This window comes from Ovis aries, chromosome 1, assembly GCF_016772045.2.
Source record: "Ovis aries strain OAR_USU_Benz2616 breed Rambouillet chromosome 1, ARS-UI_Ramb_v3.0, whole genome shotgun sequence".
In the NCBI taxonomy this organism is placed as follows: Eukaryota; Metazoa; Chordata; class Mammalia; order Artiodactyla; family Bovidae; genus Ovis; species Ovis aries.
Genome location: NC_056054.1, coordinates 248,472,204 through 248,489,524, shown reverse-complemented (window position 1 = coordinate 248,489,524; position 17,321 = coordinate 248,472,204). Strand labels below are relative to the sequence as shown.

The window sequence follows — 17,321 nt, the reverse complement described above, 5'->3', positions numbered from 1 at the left end:
GAGGGCTTGTCCACCTTCCTCAAGCCGGAGATACTGTCGTTCCAGACGTCATTCCTAGATGGTTTAATTGATCTGCCAACAAGTATTTATTGGGGCAACAGCTCGTCAAAGAAGCCCTGGCGGCCAGCCAAGTCTTCTGGTATTGATGAAGGCCAGAGAGAGTTTTCTACCAGCATGACTGCAAGGACACTGTCCCCTTGCCAGAGCTGTCTGCTCTGTACTCACGACCTTCCTGCCCAACTCCCGTGTGTCTCCCGGTGGCACGGTCCTCCTAGCCGCCCTGACATCCGGACTGTGCTTCTCCTCCCTCCGGACTCAGGTCCAGGCCTGGTCTCCCCTTTGACCAGTGCCCTATCACTCTGCCCTGACTCCATCTCACCCCAGCCCTCAGCCCATGGCTCTGTCCCCTGAGCCCCCAGTTCACCACGGAGCCCTCCTCCCGCTCCACTCCACTCATGCTTTTCCACACGTGTGTGCCTTCTTTCTCCAGGTGGGTGTGAAGTTCCCCAGGGCACAGATGGTCACCCAGGAGGCGTGTGTGAGGGAACGGGCAGACTGGGGACTTTATTTACTCATCTTTAAAACAATTTTATTTATTTCTGGCTGTGCTGGGTCTTCATGGCCGCAAGGACTTCTCTCCGGTTGCGGCGAGTGGGGGCTGCTCTCTGGTTGCAGGGCTTGCGGTTCTCATTGTGGTGGCTTCTCTTGTTGTGGAGCACAGGCTCTAGGGAACGCGGGCTTCAGTAGTTGTGGCACATGGCCTCAGCAGTTTTGGCTCCTGGGCTCTAGAACACAAACTCGATAGTTGTGGGGCGTGGGCTTAGTTGCTTTTCGGCATGTGGGATCTTCCCAGATCAGGGATCAAACCTGTGTCTCTTGCGCTGACAGGCAGATTCTTTACCACTGAGCCACCAGGGAAGCCCCAGAGGGATTTAAAAATATATGTGCATTTACTTTTGAAAGGTAAACGGTGCATGTGACAACAAATTTAAATGTCACAAAAGACTGTCTGGTGAAATACCCCCATGCCAAAGCTCCCCAGCCTCTTCCTGCCAGCAACCACTGCTGTCACTCTTTCCCTTGTCCTTGCAGAAGTTTCACACCAGCGCGATCTACGGTGAATGTTGCTCTGCATCTCATTTCCCCTCTTAGTAGATCTTGGTGATTTTTTAAATATGATTAACGTAGAGCTACCTCATTCCTTATTAACAGCTGCATGGGTTTCTGTGTAATAGTTGTATCATAATTTGATTATCTAGACCCTTACTTTTGGACATCTAGGTAATTTCCAGTCTTTGAGGGTAAACTTTTGATCCTGATTTGAAGTTTATTTTTTACCCCTGCTGGCTAATTGACATCCTCAAGCCTTAGTTTTCCCCCCTCTGTGCTGTGGGAATAATTAAATATACCTTGCAGGGTTGCTGTGAATATGAAGATTGATGCAAAAATGCAGCATGTGCCAGCATGCGACTCACATTAGGTGTGGGGTGGAGGGGAGCCTTTGATATTACAGTATTTCCTGAGTTACCCATCATGCTGTGCCAATGCTGAGCTCGTCTTTGGCACCTGATGAATGCTTATGAATGATTTGGTGTCTTATTTAAGATATAGCACAGTTCAGTTCAGTTCAGTTCAGTCGCTCAGTCGTATCCGACTCTTTGCAACCCCATGAATCGCAGCACGCCAGGCCTCCCTGTCCATCACCAACTCCCGCAGTTCACTCAGACTCATGTCCATCGAGTCCGTGATGCCATCCAGCCATCTCATCCTCTGTCTTCCCCTTCTCCTGCCCCCAATCCCTCCCAGCATCAGAGTCTTTTCCAGTGAGTCAACTCTTCCCATGAGGTGGCCAAAGTACTGGAGTTTCAGCTTTAGCATCATTCCTTTCAAAGAAATCCCAGGGCTGATCTCCTTCAGAATGGACTGGTTGGATCTCCTTGCAGTCCAAGGGATTTTCAAGAGTCTTCTCCAACACCACAGTTCAAATGCATCAATTCTTCCGTGCTCAGCTTTCTTCACAGTCCAACCCTCACATCCATACATGACCACAGGAAAAACCATAGCCTTGACTAGATGGACCTTAGTCGGCAAAGTAATGTCTCTGCTTTTGAATATGCTCTCTAGGTTGGTCATAACTTTTCTTCCAAGGAGTAAGCATCTTTTAATTTCATGGCTGCAGTCACTATCTGCAGTGATTTTGGAGCCCCCCCAAAATAAAGTCTGACACTGTTTCCACTGTTTCCCCATCTATTTCCATGAAGTGATGGGACCAGATGCCATGATCTTCGTTTTCTGAATGTTGAGCTTTAAGCCAACTTTTTCACTCTCCTCTTTCACTTTCATTAAGAGGCTTTTTAGCTCCTCTTCACTTTCTGCCATAAGGGTGGTGTCATCTGCATATCTGAGGTTATTGATATTTCTCCTGGCAATCTTGATTCCAGCTTGTGTTTCCTCCAGTCCAGCGTTTCTCATGATGTACTCTGCATATAAGTTAAATAAGCAGGGTGACAATATACAGCCTTGACGTACTCCTTTTCCTATTTGGAACCAGTCTGTTGTTCCACGTCCAATTCTAACTGTTGCTTCCTGACCTGCATACAGATATCCCAAGAGGCACAGTTGCTTTAATTTTGTATTGAGATGACTTCAAACTCATTGTTGGACTATGATCATTTGATTCAGGCAGTTCAGGCAGTCTTTATATGGGATGCATGTCAGTATAGTGAGGCCACTGGGCCCTTTCTTGCACAGAGCCGGTCCATGTGCTCTGCTGTGCTTAGTCACTCAGTTGTGTCCGACTCTTTGCAACCCCGTGAACTATAGCCAGCCAGGCTCCTCTGTCCATGGGGATTCTCCAGGCAAGAGCAGGTCTGTAAGAAGTGTGTTTTGCTGATTTTTTTTAACCTTTCATTATTTTATTATTATAGTTAGAAAATGGAAACTCAGAAAAACAACAGTAGTTTCTCTCAAGTCAGTGAAGAGCAGAATGAAACTCTTAAAACACATCTTTCTGGGCTCCCCTGGTTAGGAACCCACCTGCCAGTGCAGGGCTCACAGGTTCCATCCCTGGTCCAGGAAGATCCCATGCACTACGGAACACCTAAGCTCGAGCACAACAGCTCCTAAGCCCACACTCTGGAGCCCATGAGCCACAGCTACTAAGCCTGTGTGCTGCAACGACTGAGGTCCATGCGCCTAAAAACGGTGCTCTTCTCCAGTACTCTTGCCTGGAGAATCCCATGGAGGGAGGAGTCAGGTAGGCTACAGTCCATGGGGTCGCAAAGAGTCGGACACAACTGAGTGACTTTACTTACTTACTTACTCAACAAGCGAAGCCACCAAAATATGAAACCCACACATCGCAACTAGAGAGTAACCCCTGCTCACTGCAGCTAGAGAAGAAGCCTGCAGGCAGCAGTGAAGACCCAGCACAGGCAAAAATAAATAAATAAATGAAACACGCCTTTCTTACCACAACATACTCTCTGTTTTATTTATTTACTTATTTATTTTTTTAACTTGCTTGTTTTGCTGTTGTTTTGTTATTGCTGCTGCTGCTACTGCTAAAAGTGGCAGTTCTTTGAGGCCAGAAGTGCATCCTAGTCTCCTCAGCCACCCCTGCAGCAGAGTACATAGTAGGTGCTCAAGCAGTGTGTGTTACTGTGCTGAGCTCCCACCCCTTACTTAGCTTTTCTCTTCTCCACTGCAGTGCGACTGGAGTCGTAGTTGGTTGGATGGGAGTGGGCAGGGCTCAGAGCTGCCGCCCCCTTGAAGCCTGACCCCAGAGCGACCTATTCCCACCCCTCATTGTGCATCATGCACCGCACATCTGTCCCCATACCCAAGCCAAGCAGAGGCTGCGTGATGGCCCAGCAACTCAATTCAGGGTCTCAGCATTCAGAAACTGGCCCCTACCCTTTGTTTTCCACAAAAAGGAACAGACGTTCAGCTGAATAAAAGGGTTTTGCTCAGACAATGTGGCCCTGCTTTGAGAGTTCTTTTCACACTTAACGTAATCATGAGTAGGTACATGACTAGTAAGTCCTGCCTGCAGAAGGGAGTTTTTTGTTGCTGTTGTTAATGTTTATTTCTTTATTTATTTGGCTGCATCGGGTTTTAATTGTGGCATGAGTGATCTTTCGCTATAGCACACTCACTCTCTAGTTTTGGCATACAGGCTTAGCTCCTCAACATGTGGGATCTTAGTTCCCCAACCAGGGATCGAACCGACGTCTTCTGCATTGCAGAATGGATTTTTAACCACTAGAACACCTGGGAAATCCCAGAAGGGAGCTTTGAAATGCAGGCCCATTTGGGACAAGAGTCACCATGGGCCACTGTGGAGCTGTTGTCATCTTTCTTGGAGGGGCAAAGCCTAGGGTCGTGGGAAGAACTGCAGCTTGGGATCTCCCAGCGTTGGACTCAGTCAGGACTTGGCTGCTAGTTAGCTCTGACCCAAGTCACCACCCCTGAACCATAGTGTCCTCACTGTAATAGTAACAGAAATGTACTTTGCCATAAGGCATCAGGTTCATAGGTCACAGATAGAAAGTGACTGTACTGGTGCCTGGCACATAGTACGTACTGAAAGAGATGGGTTTAAAAATTACCAGTTTGGACTATTATAGCTCCCATAGGTTGGTAAAATTCTTTAGTGTTATTAGATGTGGAAGTAATTATTGTTGTTACATGTGTGTCCATATTGTGAACACTGATGGATTCCACACAAGGGAGGTTTGGGGAAGTTTATGTCTCTTTTCTCTTTGAGATACATGATGGAAATGCCACCAGAGGTTCAGAGGCCACTGTAAGTTTGTCACAAATGAGCTGGGAGTGCTCAGCCTTCCCTATGAGCAGTTTTAAAGGTTTCCAGCTAAAGTGTCTGCTTCACGCACTCTGTAGCTTTCAGTGGTGAATTGCCTGGAGACGTAAGTGACCTCTCCACTGACTACCTGGATGGCCCAGGCGTAGGTTTCCTGACTTCTCAGACCTGTGCAGTGGGTGTGATGCTGGGACTTTCCCATAGACTTGCTGTCAGCGGAGCATCTCAGACCTTCATGTGCACTCAAGTCAGCTGGGGATCTTGTTAAAACCAGCTTCTGACGTAGCAGGTCTGGGCAGGGCTCCGGGCTGTGCCTTTCTGACGAGCTCCTGGTGATGCTCATGACGAGGCATCGGGCAGTCTTTAGCAGAAGGGTTTCCTGAAGCAGGCTGCCAGTGTATTTGAACACCCTCAACTATAGCACAGCCAGCCTGTTTGTTCTCACCTCTGCCAATGGGCATCGGTGCGACTAGGGTGGGTGCCACTGAAAGGGGCAGTGAACTGGGCGCGTGGGCAAAGACTCCACGTGCAAGGCCCCCACTCCCTTTCCTCCCCATCTCCTCCCCCTGCCTAACCCCACTCTGATGCTGCAGCCCGGCTAATCCCCTTGGCCTATGCTGACCTCTTTTCTTTGTTGGAAATGGCCCGCTTCCCCCGCCCCAGCAAGACCCAGGGTTGCCTAGCCTGGCTCTCTGCCTGCCGCCCTCCTGGCTGATGCAAGGGCGAGTCCTGTGCAACCCCCCCATCCCCCCGCCGCTCCCAGCAGCCCAGCTGTGACTGCTGCATAAGCCCCTTCCCCATCCCGCCCCACTTCTCTCGTGTTCTTGTCCTCCCCAACCACTGCGGGACTCAGTTTATGTGTCCTGAGACCAAATTCTCACAGTTGCCAGCGAGATGTACCCAAGTGAATCCGCACTATCATCCATGAATTTCCCGTGAGGGCAACTTCTTTTGGGAAGGGATTACTGCAAATAGAAACAGCTCTGTGTTAAACAGCCCTCAAGTGAGCACTTAACAAGAGACCAGACACTGCTTAGCATAGTGGGTGCATCATCCGACTTAAACCGCCCCAGGCCCCTGCCAACCCAGTGAGCATCCCTTGCACGTTATCCCATTTCATCCACAGATGAGAAGGCGTTGCCATCCCACTTCCCACGTGAGGAGACTGAGGCCAAGGGAGATGAGGAGCCTGCTCAGGGCAGGAGCTTGGGAGACAGCCAGCCTGCAGATTTGAACCCACATCTCTCACCTCCATGACGCACGGGGTCATGTGAGTCTTCCGTTGCTCTGTAGGTGGTCCCAGACCTCGGTGCTTGGGTGCTCATCAGAAGGGTTTTCCAGTGCTGGTGTTGTCAGCTCCCACGGCCCTGTGAACACTCTTACACCAACAGCCAGACCATCCATCCTCATCCCTGCCCCGGGGAGTGGGTGCAGCTGGGGTGGCAGTGGATAGAGTAAGCACGTTTGCAGAAGGGTATTTAAAACATGGGGAGAGCAGACAGCCTGCTGGGCTGTGCCTGCGGCAGGGGAGCCGGCTGACCCTCCCTGTCTCGTCACTTGGTTAAGGCAAGGGGGCGGTTAGCATGAGTTACGGCTTAGCCCAGACACTAATAAGGCTGCTTGTCTGAGGCCTTCCATAATTCAAGTTAAGGCTGTGCCGTTTAATGGCCCTTCTTCATCAGATCTTCCAGGACTCGGTGCCTCCTTAATGATTTATTTGCTTGGGATGAAATTAAGCCGAGACAGCGTGAGCTTGGAAAATACCGCTGAGCCGGTTCTCCCCAGTTCTTCATCCTTCGCAGCAGCCACTTTCTATAAATAGAGCTGCGCGCCCCGCGTCGTGACCCGCCTGCCGGGAGCTCCATCCCCCTTCTCCCCACGCCGGGTACAGGCTGCCCCATCCTGGGCCCCCGGGACCACACTTGAGGCAGCCCACCCGAGGCTGTGACCCCAGCAGAGACGTGGTCCTCCCGGCGGTGGAGTCATTAGAGTAGAAGCATGAACCCATCCGAGTCAACCCATTAGAAGCCACAGCCGCCTTCCAGATCTTGTCCTATTGGTTGATGTTTCTCTCTCAAAAGGCACCCACAGGGGTGTCCTAGGATTAGAGCAGTTTTGCCCTGGTGTTCAGTAAAGTGGATGATAGCTTTCTGCCTGTGTTCAGTCCCTGCTGGAAGGGCCACATGGGATCTTCTCCTTGAGGGACAGGGGTCAGAGTCACAGCCCAAGGCCATTCAGAGTTCACCTGGGGGCCAAGCCCTGAGAATGTGGGGGGTGAGGGGACATTTAGTTGAGGCTCCCTTGGACCTCCAATCTTTAAGAGGGATCCAGGTTGCCTCAGGTAAGGAGGCAAGTGCGTGGTGGCGCGAGTGGTGGGTGGACCCAGAAATGAGATGCTCTCCGGCAGCCCACCGCTGCCTCCCCTGCACATTTGCCCTCAGACCCCTTCCTGCCCCACTGTGCCCGACCTCTCCTGTGTCTTGTCTGTTGCCTCATAATTTGGGCATCCCTTGGGGTTAGCTCACCATGGGCCTGACACCACCCCCTGGTCTCTGACCGCTTCCGGCTCACTAATAGCCAACACGCTATCTTCCCAGGTCTTGGTTTAAAGTCCTGAGAGTCTCCGATGGGCTCAGTGCTTCTCAGGTGCAGTTAGAGGTGCCCCCAGCCCTCTGATTGGCACTTCTGGCTCGGGTCCCACCTGCTGGTTCCCTTGGTTGTGGGAGTCCTGGAGCTGGTCACTTAGTGCACTTGCCTGACCTCAGTGTCCCTCAGGGAGAGTGTGAAAACATGGATTTTGGCTGTCTTTCCTCTGCTGAATCCATGGGCCCTGGAAAGAGCATGTGTGTGTGTTACAAGCTTCCCAGTTGCAGTGGATCTTGCCATCAACCCAGCACTGGCTGGAAGTCAGCTGCTCGGATTCCTGGCTGAAAGAGGCTTCTTGGGTGAGTGGGGGTGCAGTCAAGTAGTGAGGGGGTATGGGTGGCTAAGCTGTAATACCCCAGGTATACAAGTACTGGTTGTTGGAAGGTGCTTGGAAAAGAGGGAGGGGGGACTGGGAGCCAGAAAACCTAGCTTAGCCACTCCAGCTTGGCAACCAGCTGTGTGACTTTGGGCAAGTCATCTCCCCTCTCTGAGCCTCTATTTCTCCATCACAAGAAGGAAGGGATTAACCAAGATGACCTGGAAGGGTCTCCATTATTCTTTGCTATCTAATATCCAGAGAGTGCACATTTGATATTTTTTTGGATGACAGACTTAATACACCCTCTGGTCCAACACAGAAGCCACCAACCAGGTGTGGCTATCTACATTTAAGTTTAAATTAATTAGAAACAAATTAAAAATCCAGTTTTTCAGTTGCACTTGCCACACTCAGTGACTCCAAAGCCACAGGCGGCTGGTGACTACCATGTCAGACAAGGTAGGCGTAGACCATTTCCATCATCATGCCAAACTCTAGTGGACAGCGCTTCTTGAGTGCCGCTGGGAGGACTGGGGAGCCCAATGGAGAAGGCGTAGGCCACTGTTTCTCCATCCAGGGCTGCGAGGAGGTTCAGCTCTCCCATGAGCTAGTCCAGGACCCAACTCAAGGATGGGGGTCAGGAAGGACGCTGGACTAGGCAGCAGCAGGAGGACCAGGAAGCCTTAAAGAATGTTGTAAGTCCTGGGTGGGGAAAGCCAGGAGTGGGGCACTGACAGGAGGTATGCTAGGAATGTGAGGAGGAGGGCCAGGGGACAGCAGGGGTCAGGAGCTCTCTTGGGGGGAGGGACAGCTGCAACGGAGAGGCAAGAACCCAGGACCCCCAGGTACAGGTTGGGGGCACAGCAGAGCCCCTTACTAGATCTGTGTCCTTGGAGCATCTCTGAGCCAGCTGAGCCTCCTCCTCCTAGTGGGTGAAAGGGGAGGAATGAGAAAAGAGGATTGTTAATGGAAATGAAATAAAACAGACTCTTGAGAGCCCTTTGTAAATGGTGGCCTGGATCAAGGTAGAGACTGCTTCACAAGACACTGTTGATGGTTCGCTTTGACTTGCAATAATCGTAGCTGCCTCAGTGGTGGTTTTAAGGTTCTGAGGTGTCTGTCCTGTCTCTCCATCTGGGCAGCAGGCTCTTTGGAGAAAAGGGTGGGTGTGTTCTTCCCTTGTCCCTGCATGCAGGCGGCTTCTGTCTACCCCGTCCCACTGCAGCTGGGCAGAGCAGCACTGGTGGCTGCCATGCAGGGGCTGGGCTCTTGCTTCTTCCTCCTGACCTGGTGGCCTTTTGCTGGCATAACGTCATTCCCCTGGAGCCCTCCAACAATTTTCCTTGTCCCTAAATACACGTGTGTGTCTGACTGGATCTGGTTGTCGTTTTCTGAACCCATAAGCTCCTCTGGGCTCTGACCCCAGCCCCAGTATATAAACAATCCAAGGGCAGAGGGCAGAGGCCAGAGCAGGGGTGCACTTGGGGTGCTCTTGGCAGGAAGTGGCCTGGTGTCTAGTTTCATGATGAAATGGACTTTCATCTGCATTCCTCGCTGGGAGGTGACATGTCTGGCTGACTGTGGATAATGGATTGCCTGCTGCACCCCAGCCCTGGATGGGTTCATGGCTCAGGTCTGGCTCTGGCGTTTCATGAAGTCCCCACCAGCACACAGAACATAGAGAGGGGAGTTGAACACCCCCAGAGCCACTTGTCATGACACACAATTGATGGGCTTCCTGATGGAAGTGTTCATGAAGATAAGTCAAAGTAAACATTTGCTGAACACCTCTTTGCCCCAGAAATGCTTTATATATATATATGCAATTCCATTAACTCCTTTTTGGCAGGTCATGTTAACAACATTCCCATTTCATGGATAGGGAAACTCAGAACTGGAATGTGGACCCTTATCTCTCTGATTCTCAGGTTCAAATGTCCTGAAGTTCCCCTTTCTTGCCCCTGGTATCTTCCATCTGATCACAGTGAGGTTTTTCAATGCCTGAAATGCTCCTTACGCTCCTTGCCTAGCCTCAATGTGAAGATCTGAACTTCTGTGGGTGAAGGCTCAGGGCTGGATTTTGCAGAGCTCTGTGACCTGGGCCAGGCACAGAATCCTTCTGAGCCCAGGTGCCCTCACTAGGCAGTGGGGGCACCTTACATATCCAGGGATCTGGGGGGGCACACGGCTGCCCCCAGATTGTTTGGAGGGGTCCCAGGGAACTGTGCTCCGTGGTGTCTGAGGAGACAGCCCCCATGCTACCCACCCCCACCACCCCCAGTAGAACCCTGGGCAGTACCTCTCTTGACCCAGGACATGTCCAGCAGAGGACACGGGAAAAGCATCAGCGCCACAGGGGCCCATGTTCTCAGCCTTCTGAGAGTACAGATGGCTCTGCCCTGGGGAGTGAGAGCTCTTTGCTGCACCTCTTTCTCAGGGAAGACTCCAGGAGATGTACCTTATATGTGCCCTCTCTCACCAGAGCTGGCTTCTTACCACTCTGTTACAAGAGTTGGCCCCCGGTCCTCAGGCCAGCATCCACATCTCACCAGGCAGATTTGACCTCCACACTCTCACCTATGACTCCTTGCCCGGATGCCATCTTCTCCATCTGCCTAGTGCGATCCTTTCTCCAGACTCTGAGAGATGCCCGTGTTGTTTGTAAAGTGCTCCTGGTGACCTCAGTTGGTACTGACAACTCTGCTCTCCGCGGCTGGAGTGCACTTAAGGGGATGAGGGCCTGCAGGGCTTTCTAACTCAAAGTTGAAGGCATGACCACATTCTTAAAGACCAACGCTCCAGCATCTCTCTCTGTGGCTCCCTCTCATTAGACTCTGGTCCCCACTTACCTCTCCACCTCTGGAACATTCTGGGGACCCCGCAGGACAAAGGGGAAAGCTCTGAGGTTGGGTTGAAAGCCCGGGTTTGAATCCTAGCTCTGCCTTTCCCAGCTCGAGCCTCTCTGTCCTTCCCGTTGGTGTCATCATCTGGAAAGTGTGGCTGATGATGGCCATGGAGGGTGGCAGAGAGAGGGCAGGGGACCTGCCTGCTTGGCAAGCCTAGCTTAGCGCTGTGGGTGGGGCTGCACTGGGGTTCATTCCTTTGCTCTCTCAGATAACAGCAGCCCCACATACAGCCTGGACAGTGAGCACACAATAAAGACGTCTTTGCTTTTCCAGTACTTTCTTTTTTTTTAAGATTTATTTATTTATGTAATTTTCGGCTGTGATGGGTCTTCCTTGATGCACACAGGCTTTCTCTAGTTGTGGCGATCAGGGGCTACTCTCTAGTTGCGGTGCTTGGACTTCTCACTGTGGTGGCTTCTCTTGGAGAGCATGGGCTCCAGGCACGCAGGCTTCAGTAGCAGTGGACCATGGCTAGTTGCTCCTTGACATGTGGGATCTTCCGGGACCAGGGATCAAACCAGTGTCCCTTGCATTGCAAGGCTGATTCTTGACCACGGGACCACCAGGGAGGCCCTCCAGTACTTTTTTTGGTGATGTTTCTCTATTAAAAGCAACCCAAGACCCTCAAGGCTGAGAGCAGAGGCCCAGTGTTCGCTCAGCCTCTGAGGGGCCCCTCTTGGCTCTTCCCTCCTCCTCCCCCACTCCCATGCCTTGGCCTCCCTGTGCCCTCCCTCCATGCCGCCCGGGTGGCTGCACCGGCCTATAAATCAAACCTGTCCCTGGAGACCTCTGACCCAAACCAGATGGCTGTACAACGCCGGCACAGAGGAGGCTCAGCTTCCAACAATGCCTGGCCCCTCCCCTGCCCGACCTGGGGCCTCGGAGATTCTTCAGGCAGCTGCCCTGTCAATCACTACCAATTGGGGATCCAGGCCTGGCAGCAGCTGGGGGCTGTGACCTCTCAGAGACACTTAGAGACTATCTTGGAGACATTCCATTAAGCCATATAAAGAGCTCTTGACAGTTTGTGGTGTCTGCTTTCTATGCCGTAGGTAGTGGCCTGGTCCAGTAGCCTGAGCTAGTATACTCTGTGCTGTGGTCTGCCTCCTCCTCCAGGAAGCCTTCCCTAGCTATCGCTGCTGCTGGAGCTTCTATAGCATAGAATGTCTGATCCTCCAGACACTCATTCATACAGTGTTTATTCTGTCTGTAAGCATTCACTGTGCTTCCTCTGCCTGGGCTCATGGGGAAGCTTGGACATTGCCTTTCTACCAGGATCTCCCTGAGACAGCTAAAGCTAATTACAGGACAGGGTGAGCAAGGGGCCCAGAGCACCATTAGAATTCAGAAGGTGGAATAACCTTGGTGGCACTATAACCTTGGAATCCAGGACAACTTCCCAGGCAGGAGCACTTGAGCTGTCTTGATGGATGAGTTGGTGTTCGCCAGGTAGAGGAAAGGGCAAGTGTGTTTCAGACAGAGAAATGCTTGCTACAGGGCAGCTTAGGGTGTGAAGCAGCTTAATATATTCAGTGGCCTGCAAATTGGAGAGCAGGCAGAAAGTATACCTGGAGGATGATGGGAGCTTAGAGCTCGCATATGAATTAGGTTGGATTGTGTACAACCCCAAATTCCCAATAACCGGCTTAAACATGAGTAGAGGTTCATTTCTCTCTCACTAAAGGCAAGTCTGGAAATAGGGAATCCAAGGATATTGTGGGACTCCATGAGGTAATCAGTGCCTCAGGCTCCACCTGCTTGCTGCTCCACCTTCCCAGCTTGTGATTTCTTGTCTCAAAGGTACCTCATGGTTCAGAATAACTGCCAGACCTCCAGCCTTGGCACCTGCATTCCAGCAAGTAGGATGGAAAAAGAGCTGGAGAGCACACTGTCTCTCTTTAAAAAGTTGTCTCAGAAATGCCCTACTATGCTTCTGCTTAAAGCTCAGTGTTTAAAACATTATCACATTCCACTCTTAGCTGCAAGGAAGCTGAGAAATGTAGTTCTGATCAATAGGTGCTGACTAGAACATTGTTCTGCAGAGGCTCTGGAGGCTGTACCTTGGCTTTGTGGGAAAGAACACTGCTCAATTAATGATGTCTCCTTTCATTGTGGGCATGGAGCCAACAGCATGCTTCCCAGTGTTCGTCTTGCTGGTCTGCTGCCAGAAGGTCCTCTCCCCAGGGATTCCCAAGGTGTTTGGTGCAGTTCTTGCAAACAGAGCCAGGCACATGGCCAGCCACTTTCCAAAGCCCCAGAGCTGAGCAGAATTCTAGGTGAAGGGTTTCTTGGTACTTTGCAGTCTGATCTTGTATCTGATCTATAGCATTCTCCAGACGTCCGTTGCCCTTCAGCAAGCCTAGAGGCTGCAGGATGGGCTGTGCCATGAGAACATGGACTAGGAGGATGAGAAAGGAATACAGGGTCACAGAGGTCACTGCAGTCTCATCCCCCAGTGAGAGCTTTTCCAGAAGGTAATAATACAGAAAGAATTTGAGGAAAGTTCTGAGCTATTTTATTTTCACAGCTGGAAATGCATTGTCTCCTGGTTTAATTTTACACCCGCTGAGTGTCAGAGCCCTGGTTTCCTTAGCTGTGAACTGGGGTTAATACTCCCTGTCTTGAGGGGTTGTTGGAAGGATCACAGGAAATACAAGACAGCAGAGGAGGGAAGAGACAGGGCAGCACAGGCTCTGGCCTCAAACTGCCTGGGTTCCAGTTCTGGCTCTGCTGCTGGTTGCTGCGTGACCTTGTGTGTGTTACTTAACCTCCCAGTTCCTTTGTCCTTGTATCCGTGAAATGGGGATGATGATGATAATAACAGTACCTACCTTGAAGGGCCAAATGGTATGGACCTAACAGAAGCAGAAGAGGTGGCAAGAATGCACAGAAGAACTGTACAAAAAAGATCTTCACGACCCGGATAATCACCATGGTGTGATCACTCATCTAGAGCCAGACATCCTGGAATGTGAAGTCCAGTGGGCCTTAGAAAGCATCACTACAAACAAAGCTAGTGGAGGTGATGGAATTCCAGTAGAGCTGTTTCAAACCCTAAAAGATGATGCTGCACTCAATATGCCAGCAACTCTGGAAAACTCAGCAGTGGCCACAGGACTGGAAAAGGTCAGTTTTCACTCCAATCCTAAAGAAAGGCAATGCACAATTGCACTCATCTCACACGCTAGTAAAGTAATGCTCAAAATTCTCCAAGCCAGGCTTCAACAATACATGAACCGTGAACTTCCTGATGTTCAAGCTGGTTTTAGAAAAGGCAGAGGAACCAGAGATCAAATTGCCGACATCCGCTGGATCATCGAAAAAGCAAGAGAGTTCCAGAAAAACATCTATTTCTACTTTATTGACTATGCCAAAGCCTTTGACTGTGTGGATCACAATCAACTGTGGAAAATTCTGAAAGAGATGGGAATATCAGACCACCTGACCTGCCTCTTGAGAAATCTGTATGCAGGTCAGGAAGCAACAGTTAGAACTGGACATGGAACAACAGACTGTTTCCAAACAGGAAAAGGAGTATGTCAAGGCTGTATATTGTCACCCTGCTTATTTAACTTCTATGCAGAGTACATCATGAGAAACGCTGGGCTGGAAGAAACACAAGCTGGAATCAAGATTGCCAGGAGAAATATCAATAACCTCAGATATGCAGATGACACCACCCTTATGGCGGAAAGTGAAGAGGAACTAAAAAGCCTCTTGAGGAAAGTGAAAGTGGAGAGTGAAAAAATTGGCTTAAAACTCAACATTCAGAAAACAAAGATCATAGCATCCGGTCCCATCACTTCATGGGAAATAAATGGGGAAACAGTGGAGACAGTGTCAGACTTTATTTTTTGGGGGCTCCAAAATCACCTCAGGTGGTGACTGCAGCCATGAAATTAAAAGATGCTTACTCCTTGGAAGGAAAGTTATGACCAACCTAGATAGCATATTCAAAAGCAGAGACATTACTTTGCCGACGAAGGTCCATCTAGTCAAGGCTATGGTTTTTCCTGTGGTCATGCATGGATGTGAGGGTTGGACTGTGAGGAAGGCTGAGCGCCGAAGAATTGATGCTTTTGAACTGTGGTGTTGGAGAAGACTCTTGAGGGTCCCTTGGACTGCAAGGAGATCCAACCAGTCCATTCTGAAGGAGATCAGCCCTGGGATTTCTTTGGAAGGAATGATGCTAAAGCTGAAACTCCAGTACTTTGGCCACCTCATGCGAAGAGTTGACTCACTGGAAAAGACTCTGATGCTGGGAGGGATTGAGGGCAGTAGAAGAAGGGGACGACAGAGGATGAGATGGCTGGATGGCATCACGGACTCGATGGATGTGAGTCTGAGTGAACTTCGGGAGTTGGTGATGGACAGGGAGGCCTGGCGTGCTGCGATTCATGGGGTCGCAAAGAGTCGGACACGACTGAGCGACTGGACTGAACTGAACTGAAGGGCTGTTGTAAGGCCCATATATATCATAATATGCAGTAAAGGGCTTACACACCTGGCACATCGTCTGTGCATGTAGGAGATAACAGGTCTAAAGGGCATAGTGTTTGGGGCCAGGCAGGCCTGAGTTCCCTGGTGGCTCAGCTGGTAAAGAATCTGCCTGCAGTGCAGGAGACCTGGCTTCAATCCCTGGGTAGAGAAGATGCCCTGGAGGTGGAAATGACAGCCCACTCCAGTATTCTTGCCTGGAGAATCCCATCGGCTATAGTCCATGGCATCGCAAAGAGTCAGACATGACTGAGTGACTAAGTGCCACCACCAGGCCTGGGTTAGGATTCTGGGTAAATGACTCCTTTGGGCCCTAATTTCCTCATTTATAAAGCAAAAATAATAGGACCTGCCTTGCAGGGTGAGGGTTAGTGATGGAATCACTGTAAAGTGACACACAGGACGCAGTCAGTATGTCAGCACTATGGTGATGGTTATAATAATGATACAATATCCCAGGCTCCATTACAGCTCCTCTTCTTCCTAAGAACACTAGACAGCTAGGTTGCTAGTGACATTCTTCCTGGAGAAAGGGAGCCCTAGGGACTTGCCCAGGGTCACACAGCTGTGCAAATGAAGCTGAGATTTGACCTCCTGGGTTTGCTGACCCCCAGCCCAAGTGTTCCTGCATGGGGACATTGGTCCTGAAGAGGAGAAAGCCCTGGGTTTAAAGGGAGAAGGGCTGGGGGTGGAGGCCGCCCAGAGCTTCAGGGACAGCTGTGCCAGAGGTTCCAGGTGACACAGAGGATCAGGGCTTCCGAGCCCTTGTAGTCAGATTCGCAACCAGGACCCTGACCCTGACCCTGACCCTCGCCCACAAGCTCTCTGGGCCCATCTTGGAGGAGGCTGTCCTTGTGGGGCTCCCATGGCAGGAGAGTGACTGTGGAAGGGTGACAATGTGGGGCTTGCTCCCTCGAGCTTTAGGTCTGCAGGTAGGCAGTGGGAAGTGTGGGAGGGGCTGGAGGAGCACGGTGAAAGCCAGGTTTCTGGAGGAGTCCCTGTCAGTTAGCAGAGGGTGGGGTGGGAGGATCGCGGGCAGACAGACTAGAGCAGGAGGTGGAGGAAGGCAGGCCGCATAGGGAGGTGGACCCAGAAGGAGAGACCCAGCAGGAGTGGAAAGTCCAGGGCATGCTGGTGGGGCCCCCAGTTTTGGGGTCCCAACAAGGTCAGGCACTGTGTTGCAGAGTACATCATGAGAAACGCTGGGCTGGAAGAAACACGAGCTGGAATCAAGACTGCCGGGAGAAATATCAATAGCCTCAGATACGCAGATGACACCACCCTTATGGCAGAAAGTGAAGAGGAACTAAAAAGCCTCTTGATGAAAGTGAAAGAGGAGAGTGAAAAAGTTGGCTTAAAGCTCAACATTCAGAAAACAAAGATCATGGCATCCGGTCCTATCACTTCATGGGAAATAGATGGGGAAACAGTGGAAACAGTGTCAGACTTTATTTTTGGGGGCTCCAAAATCACCGCAGATGGTGATTGCAGCCATGAAATTAAAAGATGCTTACTTCTTGGAAGGAAAGTTATGACCAACCTAGATAGCATATTCAAAAGCAGAGACATCACTTTGCCGACTAAGGTCCATCTAGTCAAGGCTATGGTTTTTCCTGTGGTCATGTATGGATGTGAGAGTTGGACTGTGAAGAAGGCTGAGTGCTGAAGAATTGATGCATTTGAACTGTGGTGTTGGAGAAGACTCTTGAGAGTCCCCTGGACTGCAAGGAGATCCAACCAGTCCATTCTGAAGGAGATCAGCCCTGGGATTTCTTTGGAAGGAATGATGCTAAAGCTGAAACTCCAGTACTTTGGCCACCTCATGCGAAGAGTTGACTCGTTGGAAATGACTTTGATGCTGGGAGGGATTGGGGGCAGGAGGAGAAGGGGACGACAGAGGATGAGATGGCTGGATGGCATCACGGACTCGATGGATGTGAGTCTGAGTGAACTTCGGAAGTTGATGATGGACAGGGAGGCCTGGTATGCTGCGATTCATGGGGTCGCAAAGAGTCGGACACGACTGAGCGACTGAACTGAACTGAACTGTGCCAGCTGCTTCACATCCATGATCTTGGTTGCTTCTCAAATTGTCCTGGGAGGCAGGTGTGACATACCCGCTTTCCAGGTG

At 50.8% G+C, this 17,321-nt stretch overlaps 1 protein-coding gene across 2 annotated transcripts in view; it reads left to right on the top strand.

The window, feature by feature from the left end:
- The window catches only part of SPSB4 (splA/ryanodine receptor domain and SOCS box containing 4), an 89,311-nt gene that overhangs the window by 20,570 nt on the left and 51,420 nt on the right, over positions 1–17,321 (top strand). The window contains exon 3 of one of the 2 annotated variants that reach the window (XM_060405648.1): positions 5,949–6,101. The exons of the other annotated variant lie outside the window; for it this stretch is intronic. Coding sequence (XP_060261631.1) covers positions 5,949–6,079 — 131 coding nt within the window. The 3' untranslated portion in view covers positions 6,080–6,101. Of the gene's footprint in view, positions 1–5,948; positions 6,102–17,321 lie in introns of those variants that run through there. 2 annotated transcript variants of the gene reach the window in all.